At 34.0% G+C, this 16,915-nt stretch overlaps 1 protein-coding gene across 2 annotated transcripts in view; it reads left to right on the top strand.

Moving 5' to 3' along the window:
* The window catches only part of LOC106107408 (unconventional myosin-XVIIIa), a 135,769-nt gene that overhangs the window by 42,009 nt on the left and 76,845 nt on the right, over window positions 1-16,915 (top strand). Inside the window, exon 2 of one of the 2 annotated variants that reach the window (XM_013288266.1) lies at window positions 8,331-9,371. The exons of the other annotated variant lie outside the window; for it this stretch is intronic. Within the exon in view, the coding sequence (XP_013143720.1) occupies window positions 8,418-9,371 (954 nt within the window). The 5' untranslated portion in view covers window positions 8,331-8,417. The remainder of the gene's footprint in view (window positions 1-8,330; window positions 9,372-16,915) is intronic. 2 annotated transcript variants of the gene reach the window in all.

Genomic DNA, 16,915 nt, shown 5'->3' with positions numbered 1-16,915 from the left:
TACGCTACGAAGTAGTGTGTGTGTGTGTGTGTACGATTTATTATATTAGTATTGATGTGTCCACTGTTAGCTGTAGGCCCTTCCTCAAGGTCGTTACATCTTCCATGCCATCAAATGCATTCGTACTCGTACAAAAACATTTCGGTTCATACTAAGTTTATTTTCTTAAGAATCCCTAGCCCTAATCTTTAACGCGTGTAAATCAATGTTCACTTACCTAAATTGTTTTACATTTGTACTCAAGAATAAAATATAAATTTGTCACATCCAAACTTCAATTATTCGATTACTTTGTAACTTCCCTTGAAACAAATACATTTAAACGAAGGACGTTTATGTCTACGCAGAGGCTGATCAGTAAGAGACTTGTGTTAATCAATTTAAATCTTTTTTGTACCGCATTATTCAAGCTAAATTGTGTCATCATAAAGTTCTTGGTGATAATACGCAGAGTTTTGATGTGTGATGGACATTGATCAATATTCAATTACAAATCATGAAAATAATATTTAAAAACACAGTAAATACTAAATCGTTTAAACAAAAACTCGTTTAATTATTAAAATATGAAATTAATTGTGGTGTTGTTTTGTTTATAAATGATAATTTAACAATATTTACGAAAAACATTCTCATTATAACATACATCAATTCTCATTAATTATACAAACATCAATTAATTTAGATTGTATTTATAACTGAATTACTGATGTTTTGATTCTACTCGGTGTTAGATTTAGTTGTAATGGTGTGAAGTTAGTCACTATCTTATCTTACTAATATTATAAATGCGAAAGTTTAGACGGATGGATGGATGGATGGATGGATGGATGTTTGTAGCCTAAACGGCTCAACGGATCTCCATGATTTTGGCACAGATTTAGAGCATAGTCTGGAAGAACACATAGGGTACTTTTTATCCCGGGAATAGTTACGGTTCCTGTGGGATTCATTAATTTAGTTTTTTTAATGTTTACTTGATCATTCTGCAATGGTTTAACATATCCTTTTGAAATTTGGCACAGATATAAAACAAAGTCTGGAGTACACATGGGATGAGGTTCATCCCCGATAAATGTCCGGTTCCTGAGGGATACGTAGCTTTTTGTTATTTATATAGTTCGTATGTTTACTAATACCACGCGGACGAAGTCGCGGGCAACAGCTCGTCTTATGTATTTATCACAAGCTGAGATACAAGTGCAAAATACAAGAAGATTACGATTACGAGAAGTCGGTGTCTTATTTTCTATTTATTGCGTAGCTTGTTGCTCTCGTCAGAGTACTAAAGATTTCTAGTGTGTTTTATACATGTCCAAAATTTTATTATTTAGTTAATCTTAATGTCTTTGTTTGTGGACCACCCAACCACTCTAATGTTGTCAATTGTAGTGAAACTTTTGAATATATGAGTATTTGTAAATAATAATCGTAAATTGCTCATCTCGAGTGTTGGTAGCGAAAGTGTGGGTGATACGCGGAGGCGGTTTGTTTTCACTTTGTTTTTATTTTTGACTGTTAATGTGATAAAATCGTCTTAAAATTCAAGTTTGGTAACTTCATTAAATTAATTAACCCTTACTTAAGTACTGAAAATGCCATCATACTAATATTATAAATGCAAAAGTTTAAATGGATGAATGTTTGTTAGAGTTTGTAGCCTAAACGGCTGAATGGATTTCGATGAAATTTGGTATAGATGTGGATAGTCTGGAAGAACAGGCAGGCTATTTTTGTTTGTTTTAATTCCAAGCGTTCTATATTTAGAGCTGCTGTGCCTAAACTTCAAGTTGCTGTAATGATTGCCAACCTTCGTTAGGAGACGGCACCAAAAGAAGAAGAATTACAAGCTTACGGAGTTGCAGGCGAAAATTGTAAAAAAAGTATTCCTTTCTCGCTCATCATGTAATATGTTCAGGTGTGTCCATTGAAGCACATTTAGGTATAGTGTAGGTTGTAGATGAACAAATAGGCAGCCGTGAATAAGAATTCTTGACTAGTACATGTGCCGAGTAGGTTATCTAAAATCTTTGAAACGTTAAGAACGTAAGTGGTTAATTAAAATTGAAATCAATAAATTTGTGTGGTGTGTAACGTACATGATCTATATACAAAGCGACCTTTACTGTACCCCTTGCCAGGCTGTCAACAACTGGCCTACGCGTGAACGCCTTTGTGGTCGATTAGTCACACAACTTGCAAAACATGTGCAAGAACCAAAGCTGTTTTAATGTAAATCGCCACAACTTTACAGCGCTCTTTACGGGTACCCATACAAGTAACAAATTGAACAATTTAGGGGAATACGGATCTATTTAATTTTCAATACAATAGTCAAAATGTTTACCAATTACTGTCTTCGGAGTAAGTAGCGTAGAGGATCTTCTAGGTCTATCGCTAAAAATATCGGCTCTTGTCCGTCTCTATGCGGAAGGACGCACCACAAGCTTGATCACTGGACTATAGAATCTTACTTGTGGTACATTTGTTTCGACCCTAAACAATGCTAAGTGTACACATATTACCATCAATAAATAAGGTCTTTATCGTAAAAATACGTGCCTCCTCTTACGTAAATAGTCAAGTACACAAGGTTTTAAAAGCTTATAAGGTAGCTAATTAAATCGTAACGTGTATGGCAGGCCTTAGTCCTTCCGCTAAGGCGTAAAGTTATTGTCATAACATCACGACTGAGTCGCAGTAAGGAATACAAAGTGGATGCATTGATAAGTCCGTCCGTGCTTCGACGATAACCACAGTTCCAAGAGACGTGAAGTATTTGAACTGATGCTAGACTTTATGAATTGCCTTCATGATTGAAGGCTGTTTTTGAATAAGATATGATAAACTGGTCTTCGATTTTACATGCATTCTCTTTCAGCATTTGATAGACAAGTTTATAATCGGAACCGCCCATCTTATTGCAATATTTTCGGAATGGAAATGCTTTGAAACATAAGATTGTTGTAAACTGTATGTAGTTAAAAAATGTTCTATACGTTACACATTTTAAACACTGATCTATAAGGTTTGTGACAATATTCTAAAGCACTACCGACTAGATCAGTAAACCGCACCCTTAACAATTACGCTATTGGTGTTTGTAACAGCTATTTGAAGAATAATTCATTAGTACCGTAAAGTTGATTTGATATTTCAGTTTACATGCAGCTATGAAGTGCGGTTCTCACAGACAGAATTCGGTATGCGAAATGTAAGCCTTTGCGTGTCTGAACTGCACGCTTACAATGTTGAGTTGCTATTAAATTGTTTGCTGTTTTTGCTGCTAATAAATCTCTCAGCTATTTTAAGCTACTATTTATAAATTAATCCTTAACTATTCGTACACTTGATTTAACTTTTAGAATTCCTATGCAATTGCTTGCTTTTTTTATATGATCATAAAATACAATCAATAAATTCATGAATGATTGAATGGAATGAGGTTTTTAAAATTATCGCCAATATATCTTAGAGGTTATCGCAAACCCTTTTGAAATACAAAACTAAAATGACTTAAATTCCAAATCTGAATAAAGAAACAGGAAAACGTTCACAAACATCGTTGTATTCCAAGTATATCCAGGGAACGTCCCGTGGCTTATAAATCGTCGGCTCGACTCTTTTATTTGTGATTCCAAGTCGAGTCGTTAATTGAGCCGAGTTATTTATTTATACCACAAGGGGACGACACGCGTGCGAGACGACATCGCTAGTGTTGACAAGTATTGATCGTCTATCATATCGAGTACCTTTTGAAGATTAGTTCTCTCTACAATGGCAACTGATATAAATAACATTAAGTTTTGAATACTTTATATTTTTTACTAGGGTTTAATTATCCTTATTCATCAATGCCCGTCGAAATCGTTATTGAAAAAAACCCTGTTAAACTAGTTTTTGCTTTAAGATTAGGTCAAATCATTATAACATCTAATTTAAAATGACACTTGATGATTTTAGCAAAATAATGATTAATTTGTATTTCATTCTTTTGAAGACCGGAGATAATGTTTGACCGAAAAAGCATCAATATTTTTTTTCCTTCTGTATTCAATCTCTGATAATATTGTTAAGTATTATCATACAGTTATTACGTAACATTATATTCCTGTCTCGTTAACCAGATTTCAATGGGCACGTAGTAAATCATACATTCCTAGAACACATACATACACAAGGCGGTTGAATAAATTAATTTAATACCGCGGTTTTTATCGTAACGCAATGTTGATTCAAGGCGTCAACGCGTCAGTTTTTTAAATTAATTGTCTTTAACTTTTTTGTTCCCACTTGTTAGTTAGTTTAGATAGTTGGTTGTTTGACGGATCTCGCTGAAATTTAGAGGGTGACTGCTGGTTAAACTAAGTTAGACTATAAAAAAATAATGGTTTTGTGACGTAATCATTGTTTAGTGACATCGTTTTATCATCTTACAGCATCATTATTCAAACACGTCTTAGATAATTACGATAACGTTGTTGAATATTCTGCAAAAAAGAAACAACCATGTGCTCGCCCGTGATCTTGCATTCTTTACTGAATATTCAATAGCTAATTGATTTCTGACTAGCTTTTGCCCGCGTCTTCTTTCGCGCGGTTTTAAAAAAAATGTGTATCCTATGTTCTTCTCAACTATGTTCTACATCTGTGCCGAATTTCTATTCATCCTAACTTAACAGTGGTAGTGCCCGCTTTAACACCTTAGCACGAATGGGCCGGCACGCCCGGTGTAATATCACGACCACACAGAAGATAGGCGTGAAGTGGAAGCAATTCCGTGTATCGTCTGATGAGTGTGGTGCCGGAGGCCTAATTTAAGTCCCTTTTTCTTTACCGCCCTTTTCTTATAAGGAGGGGATGGGAAGGGAAAGTGGATTTGACAGAGGAGGAGATGCATAGGTAGGGGAAATATCCTCTTTTTGTGCATCTCCTTCTTTGTCGGATAAGGGTAGGCAACGCATTTGCAATTGCGGATGTCTATGGGCAGCGGTCGCTTCGCCATTTTGGCGGATTCAGGTGGCCGTTTGCTCGTTTGCCACCTTTTGTTATAAAAAAAAAACTTTATGAAGTATGTTCATTACGCAGGTCTTTCAATTAAGTTTTTTGAATTAAATCTATAAAACGCATGATTTCTTTAAAAACTCGCGGTCTTAAAATTATCGTTAAAAAGGACTCTTTTCTTCCTAAAAGTACTCTCTTAATTATAGCTTAATGATTTTAGGTGCTAAAACTGGTAATAGTTTGACTACTGGACAAAATTAAAATAGAAAATGTAAACAAAGAGTCATTGATTCTAAAAATATGACCGCGGATGTAAGAAATGTAAATGTAAGTATAGCTGCAGTCCCACGCTGATATTGAAACTGCGCGTTTCGAAGATATCAATTTGTTTGTCAGGCTGTTAAGTGATAGTTGCATTATTCACGCTTTTCACCAAAAACTATTAATAGGAGAAAGTAAAGTCACATGTGGGACGATTGAGTCACTTGCAGTTTCGTTTGTAATGCGTTAATTTATATTATTATAGGAATACGTACTTCGTTTTTGGTAGGCTGATAAATCATTTTGAAAAATTTTTATGCAACATTACGTGATGAAATATCCCCTCTATCTAATGATGGATGTCTTTTGCATAAACACAATATGTAACTAGATGTATTCATATCTATAACGATGTTTCGATTGTAGGTTAACGGTCACAGTTATACTTTAACTTTTAAGAGACAGGACTTGCCAATTGCTCGCAAAAAAAAACCAATTGATTCTAATTTGCTGGTTTTGCGTAACTGATTATATTTTTAAATGAAGATATGTTCCAATTTAAAGTACAAAACAGTCAGTCTGCACTTGCAGTAGTGCCAGTATGGGCATGTATGTAATCATCTCGTACGGCTCCTTTGTCTAGTCCGTTTCTTTATAATCAAAATCGTTATATCATAATCGTGGCGGTGTATCGTTAATTTTGTTCATTGATTATCCGGCTGTCAGATCATGTCCGTACAACCATTTCTGATTCGTGACATTAATGTTGTCTGTTGGTAGCCGAGCGAGTCATGCACTATTAGCACGATCGCGAATTACTGTGTGCTGGTTTCCATCGAAGTGTTGTACCATTTGTAAATTTATTGATTTCTCTGTTTTAGATGTGGTTAAACCATTTTTTGGATTTTATCTGGGATAAACAAAACACTGACTGTTTTCCATACTTAATTTTACTTCGTGGTGAAATTTGAAAAATTAAGGAATCACCGTGATTTCTTTGTCTGTGATATGTCTAATACTGTTAGAAATGTAGACTATGTTTTTCGATTATAATTCTCATAGTATTGGTCAGTCATTAACATTCGACGTCAGTTTAGTTTACATGTTTCCGTAAAGTTACGCATCATAGTACAGTGGAGCAGACGCGACGATGTTGAACAATAACAATTTCGATATTATCGAATAGGTGGGATCTGTGTCGCTAGTTAAATTTGCATGAGGCGTTGGTCAATGTTAGAGTGACCAAAAGTTTTGCTGTTATTGAAAACAATACATCTCGATGATGTTAATAATAATAAAGTAGAATTATTGTATGAACAAAAATAAAAAATAAAGTTAATTTCATATCATTGTTATACGATTATTAATCTAGTTGTTTTGCTCTGATTCCTAGGTCCTGTACCTAGACTAACAATCTGTTATGTTTCTCAAAAATCATTTGATTACAAAGATCTATAAAGTCAGTTTTCTTTAAGATATCTGATTTAATTAATGATGGTATTTGTTCGGAGACACAGTCTTTAACTTTCTGTTTTTATAAAAAAAAATGTCCCAAATAACATTGCAATATGGTGACAATACGAGGTGTGCGTTTGTGTATTTAGGGTGTTTACACACTGCGGGTCTGCCGCGCTTGCTAAGTGCGTTCAGTTGTAGTCCAGTCGAGTAGTAAATACTGAAATTCGTTATTGTCAACCGAGATGTTTGGCGACCTATTTTATCAGTCGTGTTTGTATTATGACTGTTGTGCATTATTTTTTTTTAAGTCTTTTGATATATGAAGACTAAAATCTCTCAAAATGTTAGTATTGTAATCCAGTTGTGGGCGTTGATTTGTCTTTAATGTTTTAACAAATGTTGTAACAGATGCGTAGGTGCTGTTTTTTTTTACAAATCATAGATCATCTTGACCACAATGTGAATTTATGTAACTAAAAGATGCGTTTACTATCGAATGTGACATCATTGCGAGCTGGGCGATTTATTCAAATCGTGAATATCATTTGTTGTGCCACATGTATAACATTGATATCTCTGTATTTTTCAAAGAGAATGAGAGGGATAGAATTACCCTTGGCTATAGTGTTTATAAAGTGTTTTATTAAGAGAGCTTCCTCCATCAACTTTATAGTTATTGTCTTCGATAACAGGGGAGTCGTTCTCACGATCAGGTGCGCGGCCAGATAACTATCGTTCAAATATTTGCAGCGCGATAACACCGCGTGGATAACCGGGGAGAGGCTTTCCGTGTTACATAGATTACGAATATATCTGCAACGACAAAAATCTTTCTATCTGTCTGTTTACATTTCCAAGATAGCTATATATAGTGCAGAAATAAGAAATACAACTTTAGTCTGATGTATTTAAAGAATTCTTGGACCTATGACGACAAATCTTAAGCTTGAGCTCTTATAAATTTGGTACTAATTGTCATGATATTTCATTGTTCAAGTTAGTAAATTAGAAACAGCTATGCTAAAGGTTTGAATTGCAGTGAAATATGCAGACACTATGTCACTGTAATCTGACGTTGACACAAGCTAGGTATTTGAATATCTTACAGTATTAGTCTAAAGTTTCCTAGACAGTTTATTTAACCGTTAAGCTTTAATATTTCTCTAAGTGATATTAATTTAGTTACAGTACTTTGTAAAATATGCATTACATTTACAATCATGGACTCGTTCACGGTTAGTGTCAAGAAATCAATTTTCTCAAACATCATTGATATTTTCATTGTATTTTGTTTGCGGCTGGGTGTTTATTTTGATTTGATAAGTAAGATTTTTAACATAAAACATATATGACTTAATTTCCTCAAGAATAAAAACAATGACAATCTCTCAACTAAGGTTGAATATATTAGTTTTGTTATTGTCGTTTAAGGCCTTAACTTAACATTTCTAGAATACCAATGCAGTTTAACATACCTGATTTTCCTTCTTATTGTTTGTTATCGAACTAGATCTTGTCAGAGACTTAATGTTAAAAACTTATTTCGGATCATATCGTTTTATTTGTTCTGCTATCACGACTCTAATAAACATATTGTGAATGTGTAGGTTGATCGATAAAAAGCATGACTTCAAAAAATGTCATATCCAAAAAACGAGTTTGGGCCTAATATTTATACCTGAGCTGTATGAAGAATGTTTCATATTCAAGGTCCATTTGAACAGTCCTTACGCTGCGGCGATGATGTTTCGCCCAGCGGAAACAAAACATTGGCAACTCTAGCCAAAATACACAAGCATTGTACTGGGAAAGCACACGCGCACGGCTGTCTCGATAACAAACATAACCCTCTTACTAAATCCGATTCGAATACGAGCGTACAATCGAAAAAATCGTTCCGAGGTGACTGCTTTATAGAGATTAAAGAAGCGAAATCTGATAACGGATTCTCCAGAGGCAATGGATCGTTCACTAAAAGTTTTAGCAATAGCACAAGCTCTTATGACGGTCACAGTGATACAGATTCGGAAAGCACATCTAAAACTCGTCCAGATAATAAAATAGCAGCCCCATGCGAGAGATTGTTCGCACAGAATACTAAGGCGTCATTGATGAAAACTGCACGAATGAGATATGCAGATGATAGTGTCGTTGCCACGCTTCACGATGAAGTAGACGGTGAAAAATGGAAACAAACATTTAGCAGAACTCCGTCCAGATCGAGCTATAGGGAAAGAAAATCTGGTGTCGTCACAATTGACGAAGTAAGATCGGATGGATTCAACGACGATGAAGTTAACGGAGATGAAAAGAAAAAGTCTCAATCACTAAGAAAAACTCAATTCCACCGAAAAGGATCTTTTGGAAATACAGGTATTAATGGAAATAAACATAGCAATGGAAGCAAACCTCCTTGGAGAGGCGCCAGCAAAAATGGAAAGGTCACTGAACCGTTTGTGCGTTCACCATCTCTTCGGGGCAGTATTAAAAAGAAGAAAGTCGATGGAGTACCATGGCGGAGACTCTACGAGTTTTCGATATGGAGAAGGTGTGGTGTAAACTTTGCTTGTGATGGAGCGGAGACGGAGCGCGCGCTGTTGCGCCCGTGGAAAGAGATGTCCGGACAAGAATCGCCTCCTCCTTTCACGGTAAGTCGAGCTATAGCTTTAAAGAAGCAGCAGGCGTTGACTACCCTATTTATTGATTCAGACCTTATTCGTAGACATTGATTACTGCCACAACTCGATGAATTGCGACATTGTTTTACCTAACACGTATTGGTCACGCTATAACAAGAGAAATTACAGCTTTTGTTAACTGAAGTTTTTATACTTTATATTTTTAAAAGGTTTTGTATTAACCAGTAATTTAGTAATCTTATCTAACTGGATATCTGTAAATGGAGTGTTTTGGTTTGGCAACCTTTTAGTCTAAATGAGGTTTTTATCTTATAACTTTGTTTTCCTGAACCAACTGCTATAGTATTCTTTTCCGATGAATTCAATTTTGTTTTAATGAAAACGTCGTTCTATAGTATTCAATATTTTTCCCTAATTCTGTCTATTTATACAATAAAATGGCCAGTTTAAATGGCCTTTTTCTTGATTCGACCTTGAACGTGATTTTAATACGTTTAAAAATTTGTGCCATTAGCATTTCGGGCGCCGTCGCGAATCAACTTTGCGGCATTGTTGCAAGGATCGTTTGCGAATACAAATGACAGTATTATCACATGGCTTTGAAAATTGGAATAACTCGCTTTGTGTCACATATAGTAGTTTATCCTTTTATTGTACTGGTTTTGTATCGTAGGATGGGTTTCCCCTAGATTAGATTTCGTAATAATTTTATTTGTATATAATTTAAATATGAGCATGTATCTTTCCTAACATTGTTGCATAAAAGACTTCTATCGTAGGATAAGCAGCCTCGAGTGAGAGTTTCTCATGATTATCATCAATCACGATTTGTTTGTAATTCGGCGGCGTAACGAAAGTGGTACCGGAATGTCTATATTCCGACAGCTAAGCCACCTAGTAGCGAACAATGGCCTATTGCAACAAAGCAAATGCTTGTGTTACGTTTGACTTTAAGCACCCACACATGAGCTGTGTGGAATATTTACTCTTTTTCTCATTATAATTCGTTATAGATTGAAGTTATGTTTATCTTAATTTGAAAAAGTGTTTGCAAATTACGAATGAATAAAGATAAAGACTGATAGCCTCTGTGTAAGACCACACCCACAGTTTACTAAGCATCAGATGATGATGATCGAGTCTGACAATTGAGATAATTAAGTACAGAAATGTGTTGCCAAATAGAATTACAAATTGAATTTAGTAATGAATCATTCTTCGGATATCATTTGAATGATGCACCTACGGTAATTAGAAGGGCGGAGATAACACAAAGTTTCAAGGACGGTGGGATTGATACTAATTATTTATCACCTACACAGAAAATACCGATTGTGAAATAATGCGTTGAGGTGTGATGATACGCATTGCGTACAATCATCGACGTTTTTGGGTCTCTATGATAATGTTACAGTTAAGTCTAAGTCAGTATGAGTAAAGTACGATTTTGCCGTAAAAAGTTTCGTTTTCTTCAGTAATTAGTTAAGGAGCTAAGGTAACATATGTTATATATAAAATGCAACAATTGCATATTTGTCTTCGGTGTTTCAATCCTTATTAATAGTTATTTTATCTTTATTCCTGGTAAATTATCAGCTTTTCATTATTTGCTGCTGCAATATTTACATCGTTAAGTTTTTTATTTATTTTTCTTTTGTTACTTCAATACAAACAGACAAAAAATAGTTAATTTGTATTCGGTTAAATGTTTTTATTATTCATTTAAGTTATGGTTAGAAATTGATATAATTGGAATATATTTCTGTGTTTACTCGTACGTGATTTAAAGCGAAAATGTGGAAATCTTAAGGCTCATTGAATACAATGCTTCAAACTATGTCTGGCTCAGCTAATGCAGCGTGAAGGACTGCCCTCTAGACTTCTTTGTAATAAGAAGTCTAGTGAGCAACTAGCTTTTTAAAAAGTTATTTAAATATTAAATTTTAATTTTTACGTCTTTAATTTAGCCTTTCAGTTTTTGGTCCGTTTCATCTTTATATCTATGTTTAATGTTGCTTATGAAATTTGATATTCTTGATGAAGAAGCGTGATATACGAATATAAAATGATATCGAATCAAAACGAAATGTATTTTAGAGCCATTTTTACTATAGCAGAAATTACGTACTACACCAGTTTAGAAATTTAAGAAATCATTTTTTTACCAGTTTTACTTGTTTATCTTCAAATTATTGTAATTAACCGTTTTAATTATGATGTCTAGGGTTTTTTGATCGTATCTTTACTCGCACAAGTTTAAATTGCAGATGTGAGGTTATATCTTAAATCTAGTTCGTTGAACTATGCAGAATACTCGGAAAGATTTGCGTCGGCGATCCCTCTGCCTGATATCGGCGGCTTCATTTATATTCCCTTTTCATTGCGATTCGCAACATACCAAGTTGTGTTAACATACAATGCACTTAGAATCTCAGCACTACCGCATTGTAGCCTGTATCGGGATCATCTAGACTGGATTTTGCGAATGTTCTGACAAATATGTTTAGTTAGTACATTTTTGGAAGCTTGAATGTTTTTTTGATTCTTGACAATGATAATTGTTTTTCATTCGAAAATCTCTTGGTGACACTGGATTCTTAACAATAATTAATTTATAAACAGTTTCAAAGTTGATCGGCTAGACAGCCCGAATTCACTATCTTAATCGTAAGTAATAACGGCTTAGTTAGCCTTCTCATAGTAGATTTCTAACTAAAGAGATTTGGTTATAGTTAGCTATATCGATACATCCAAAGTTACATTTCTTAATAGATGCCATACAAGTTTTCGGAGGATTTGTCGATTTGTGTAGGTTTTTCTTAAGTAGTCCTCAGCACGTTGCAATACTTGCCTAACAATATCTTGGTTCTTTTTTACTTTAGGTATTTTCTCAATAGTAGTGTTTATGCAGGTGCTTTAAATGTTTTCTATTGATTTTGACTCATAAGTACTTTGTTTCGTATGTTCTGTTTATTGATACGTCAAATTCTAATCATCAATATTCTGGTTTTTTTTTTTAATGTTAATGTTTCTCTGTTGTGCATCGTTTTGTCCAACGAAAAATGCTGTGATATTATAATTTAAATTTGTAAGTGTGTTTTTTTTAAGTCAGATACGTGTGGATTGTTTTTAAAATTTAGTCACGTATCAGCGATTTCCGGGCTCCACCGACTTCCGATGGTTAACCGACCGCACTAAAAATGGATCTGTTATGTGCCCAGGTTTCGAATGGAAACGTCTTTCTAAATGGAAAGGGTAACTGATGTACCTATATATCGAGCACGTCCCTTTTTCCTGTCTTCGAGTCATCTGTATTCCAAGCACTCGCCGCTTTAGAAATATTATCCTGTCGGTGTTACATGACATTTGATGATTACGAGTGTTATTTTAAGTTAGTGTTGTGTTTCTTTTGGATAACCAAAGTCCTATCTAGTCTGGTGTTGTTTTTGTCTTCACTTTATTTACTGTTTTACGACAATTTGTTGGTACTAAAACTGCTTCAGTCCATACATATATGTATATGGTATCCGTACAATATACTGCAAAATTGTAGTTTGTGTATCCTCTTTAGAACTATACTTAATGATGACGACATTAAAATGACCGACTCCTAATGGTCACAAAAAAATAAAACAACAGTAATAAAAGATATCCATTGTATTGCAATCATGTTTCCTTTTATATTTTTCATGTTTTATGAGCAAGAACTCTGATGCCACATAATAATGCAAAAAATAAATTATTTCCATACTAAAAAGCAAGCATAAGGTAAATGCGTAGTTATAGATTCATTTATTCAAAAACTGTTGCATTTTTTTATTGACAAGTTATTTTAATTACATTAAACAATGTGATAGTAAATATTAGACAAGTATCCTATTTTGTACAATATAACATACTGCAAAGTATATTCTATTTGTATGAGAACGTGAGACGTGGCTATTTCCTCATTTTAACATAAATGAGTAATTATGTTACTGTTAAGGGGCATCGTAGACAGGAATGCCTTATACAGATTTATTGTATGGCGCCACTTATATGACGTTAAGTAAATCTAAGCGAATATAAATAAAGTACTGTGATTTTTTGTCGACTTTTAGTAGATAGTTGTGAATGTTGTTTGTAACCCGGAGTTACGTGTATCACATAACTAGCTGTTCCCGTGCGGCTTCATCCGCATGAAGTTATGGAAATTTTCTTAATATATTGATAGCAAATGTCAAAATGATATGACATGACAAACCTTGGCAATCTTGCTTCCTTGATATTGACAGCAACATAAGGTCTCTTTCCCACGTTAGGGTTTTTATCCAAAATATTTACCCTCTAAGTTTAATGGCGTGAAAATATATAGCCTTAAGCATGACATAAGTGTCGAGCATTTTATTAAAAAATGATTGTAATTGCTGACATTAATTGGCAACAAAGAAGTGTGTTGTTACTCTTTATAATAATAGTATAAATTATACCATATCAATACTGCAGGTTTGCTTACTTTTATGATATACAGCGAAACAGCTAAATAAGTAACTAAGCTATATGTTGTAGTGCGCTGTTACCCACTGGTAATTGTATAATACGCCACTTTTCCACTTAGTCTGGAACGGGGGCACAATTCGGAACGCCTCAGACTTATTACCGAAGCTGGCAAATTGTTTTAACGACCCCTTTTGTAACACATTGAGATTTTGTTTATGTTACACAACAGTATCTTTTGTTCTAACTTCAATGCATCTTTGGGTGTAAGTCTTTGAGTGTTACTGAACTTGTTGAAGGTTATTACAAGATTCCAGTATACAAAATAAACTTAACTCGACATCTAATGCCACATCTTTATAAAATTATTTTCTGGGCATAACCTCTTTCGAGTTTTAGTTAAAAACTTTGTTATTATTCGTTACATATGTAGTGTAAATTACAAAAAAAAAAAACTTAGGTTTTATTATGTAAATGTAGTTATTTTTATCCAAGCTCATAATTATTTGGATCCAGCCTCATATCCCATTTCTATTAGTTTAATATGTGTAACATCTTTGTCGTACTCGTTGTACGCTTAGGCCATTAAACCGGAGAGAGGCCGCGTAATTACAAGACCATGAGTCTATCATCACTAGAGACGCTTTTGTCTCGTCATGAGGGCGCGTACCCCCTCATTAAACCTTAGCTTCACTACAATGTTACACTTTACACGTGCCTTGAATGAAGACTATGAGAAAAATACAATCTTCTCTTCATCTATTCGCAATGCTAATGTACGTATTGTGTGTAATAAATTAGACGAAGAGATGTGTTGACAAAGATATGCCTTACATAGCCATATATTAGTGCTACTAGCTGTTGTCTCGCGACTTCGCCCGTGTGAAATTAAAATAATAAAACATAGCCTATGTTACTCACAGATAAGTTATCTTCTAATAGTGAAAGAATTTTTGAAATCGTCCCAATAGTTTTTACTTAAATTGAATACATCTAAAAATATTTACGCTTTATAATATTAGTATTGATTTAACTCATCTTAACAAATACGTTACGTTACAAGAGTGACCTTACTGAGTTACTTTTAATGACGAAGGCTAGTGAAGGCTACATATCTACTGATCTCTCACATTTAACATTAATTTCAGTAACAAAATATATGTTACATGTTTTCTTTAAGTAACAAAACGTAATGTTACGCTTTCTACAAGTAATTTACATCTTTTGCTATTCTTGTTTGTCAATCCTAGTATTCTTAGACACGACCGGTGCGTGGGTGGCTTTGAATTTTAAACATTAACCGGGAAGCATATTGCTTGCTTCATTACAGCTCTAATACCTTATTAGAAACTAGTACTGCAACTGTGATTACTCTATGACTTAACTTCTACAGATCACAATACTCTTTGATTTAGTAGTAACGTTCAAGAATATTTTTTTACATCTCTTTTATTTATTAAGTAACACAATAATTATACTTGTACTAAAAATATTAACAACTTTTACCGGGCCTTGAGTAGGCATTAAATTCACCATACTTTATACTAGTATTATAAATGGGAAAGTTTAGATGGATGTTTGTTAGAGTTTGTAGACTGAACGGCTGAACGGACTTCGATGTAATTTGCTATATATGTAGAGGATAGTCTGGAAGAACACATAGGCTACTCGCTTTTCATTTTTTTATTCCACGCAGACGGAGTCGCGGGCGAAATCTATTTATGGCTATAAATAAGCCTGAATTTAATTTAATTAATTCTATCTTTCAAACTCGAGTCAATCATTACGTATCAATTTGTATGCATCGTTTGGACGATCAAAATAAACTTTATCTAATATAATAAAGCATATTTTAATTTCCAGTTTAAAATTAAAATAAAAAACATTTTAAAATGAAAGCTTACTATTATGTTCCAATTAGTAATCATTGGCTAACCACAAATTATTAAAATGATGATGACTGTGGTTTTAAATGTTTATGTTTGATTTTTGTGGCAATTGTTCAAAAATATTTTTACATTATAAAACAGTTAACGCGACTTTTAGGTGTATTTAAAACACTACAACCAAAGAGGTTAGAAATTCCATTACTGACAGCATTTACAGCTAATTTTATAGCTATCGTGTTTAGTTACAACATTTATGTGATATCGGAAATGTCTCAAATTATAATGCCTAAGAGATAAAGGCAATTGAAATTACTGCGACCTACTTCAGTGTCGTTACAATTGTTCAGTACTGGTAACACTGTCGTTATTTATGTACGACAACCAGATCTGCGGCGCTAGACAAGATAATGTAGATATTCCGGATACCCGTGTCCCCGCCTTGCAAGTGTGTCAACACCCTTATGTATTATAAAGATAGGCGTTATAATAGAAATAGATATTTGGCAGATTCTGGACATTGTAAAATCTAACATGATGGAAGAATAAGGCACTTTTTCTGGGGTATGTTTTTCTAATGGGTTCCAATCGTGAATTTATGGTCCGGTGAAACATGTTCTTAGATGCAAACTGTTCTAATATAAACATGAACAGGTCTCAGCTATCTACCAGTATTCATAGTTAACGATTTCCTCGTGTCACATAAGTTGTTCTTCATTAATGCTTACCGATAGCTGGTTAAGGCTGCACATGAAAGTCGATACTGCACCATGTTTCTAGATTATTCAGCATGAGCTTTTTATACATTATATCTTCTAATCGATTCCCACATTAAGTTAACTGACGATTTCCAATTTGTCCACTAGAAATTGGCCTATGAATTTTAATCTGTCCAAGAAACTTAAGTAATATACACACAAACTTATGAAGTAGAATATTCTCAAGTTTAACTATCGATGTTTGATAGTATTTTGAGTAAATGGAAATATTATGGAAGTAAAAAATTGACATTAAGAAAAAGGAACTACTAACGTACCTCTAGGATCTAGGATTATAATTTTGTAGTACAGATACTCATATCTGTTCAACCTCAGTAAAGCGACGTGGCTGAAATGTTTAACAATAATGCAAAATGACCTTGTTCACTATATCTACGGGTGGTTTCTTTGTGATGTTCATAGTGTTTGTTAT

Source organism: Papilio polytes, unplaced genomic scaffold, assembly GCF_000836215.1.
Source record: "Papilio polytes unplaced genomic scaffold, Ppol_1.0 DF824269.1, whole genome shotgun sequence".
In the NCBI taxonomy this organism is placed as follows: Eukaryota; Metazoa; Arthropoda; class Insecta; order Lepidoptera; family Papilionidae; genus Papilio; species Papilio polytes.
Note: the sequence above shows the minus strand (reverse complement) of the source record. Positions and strands in the feature narration are given on the sequence as shown.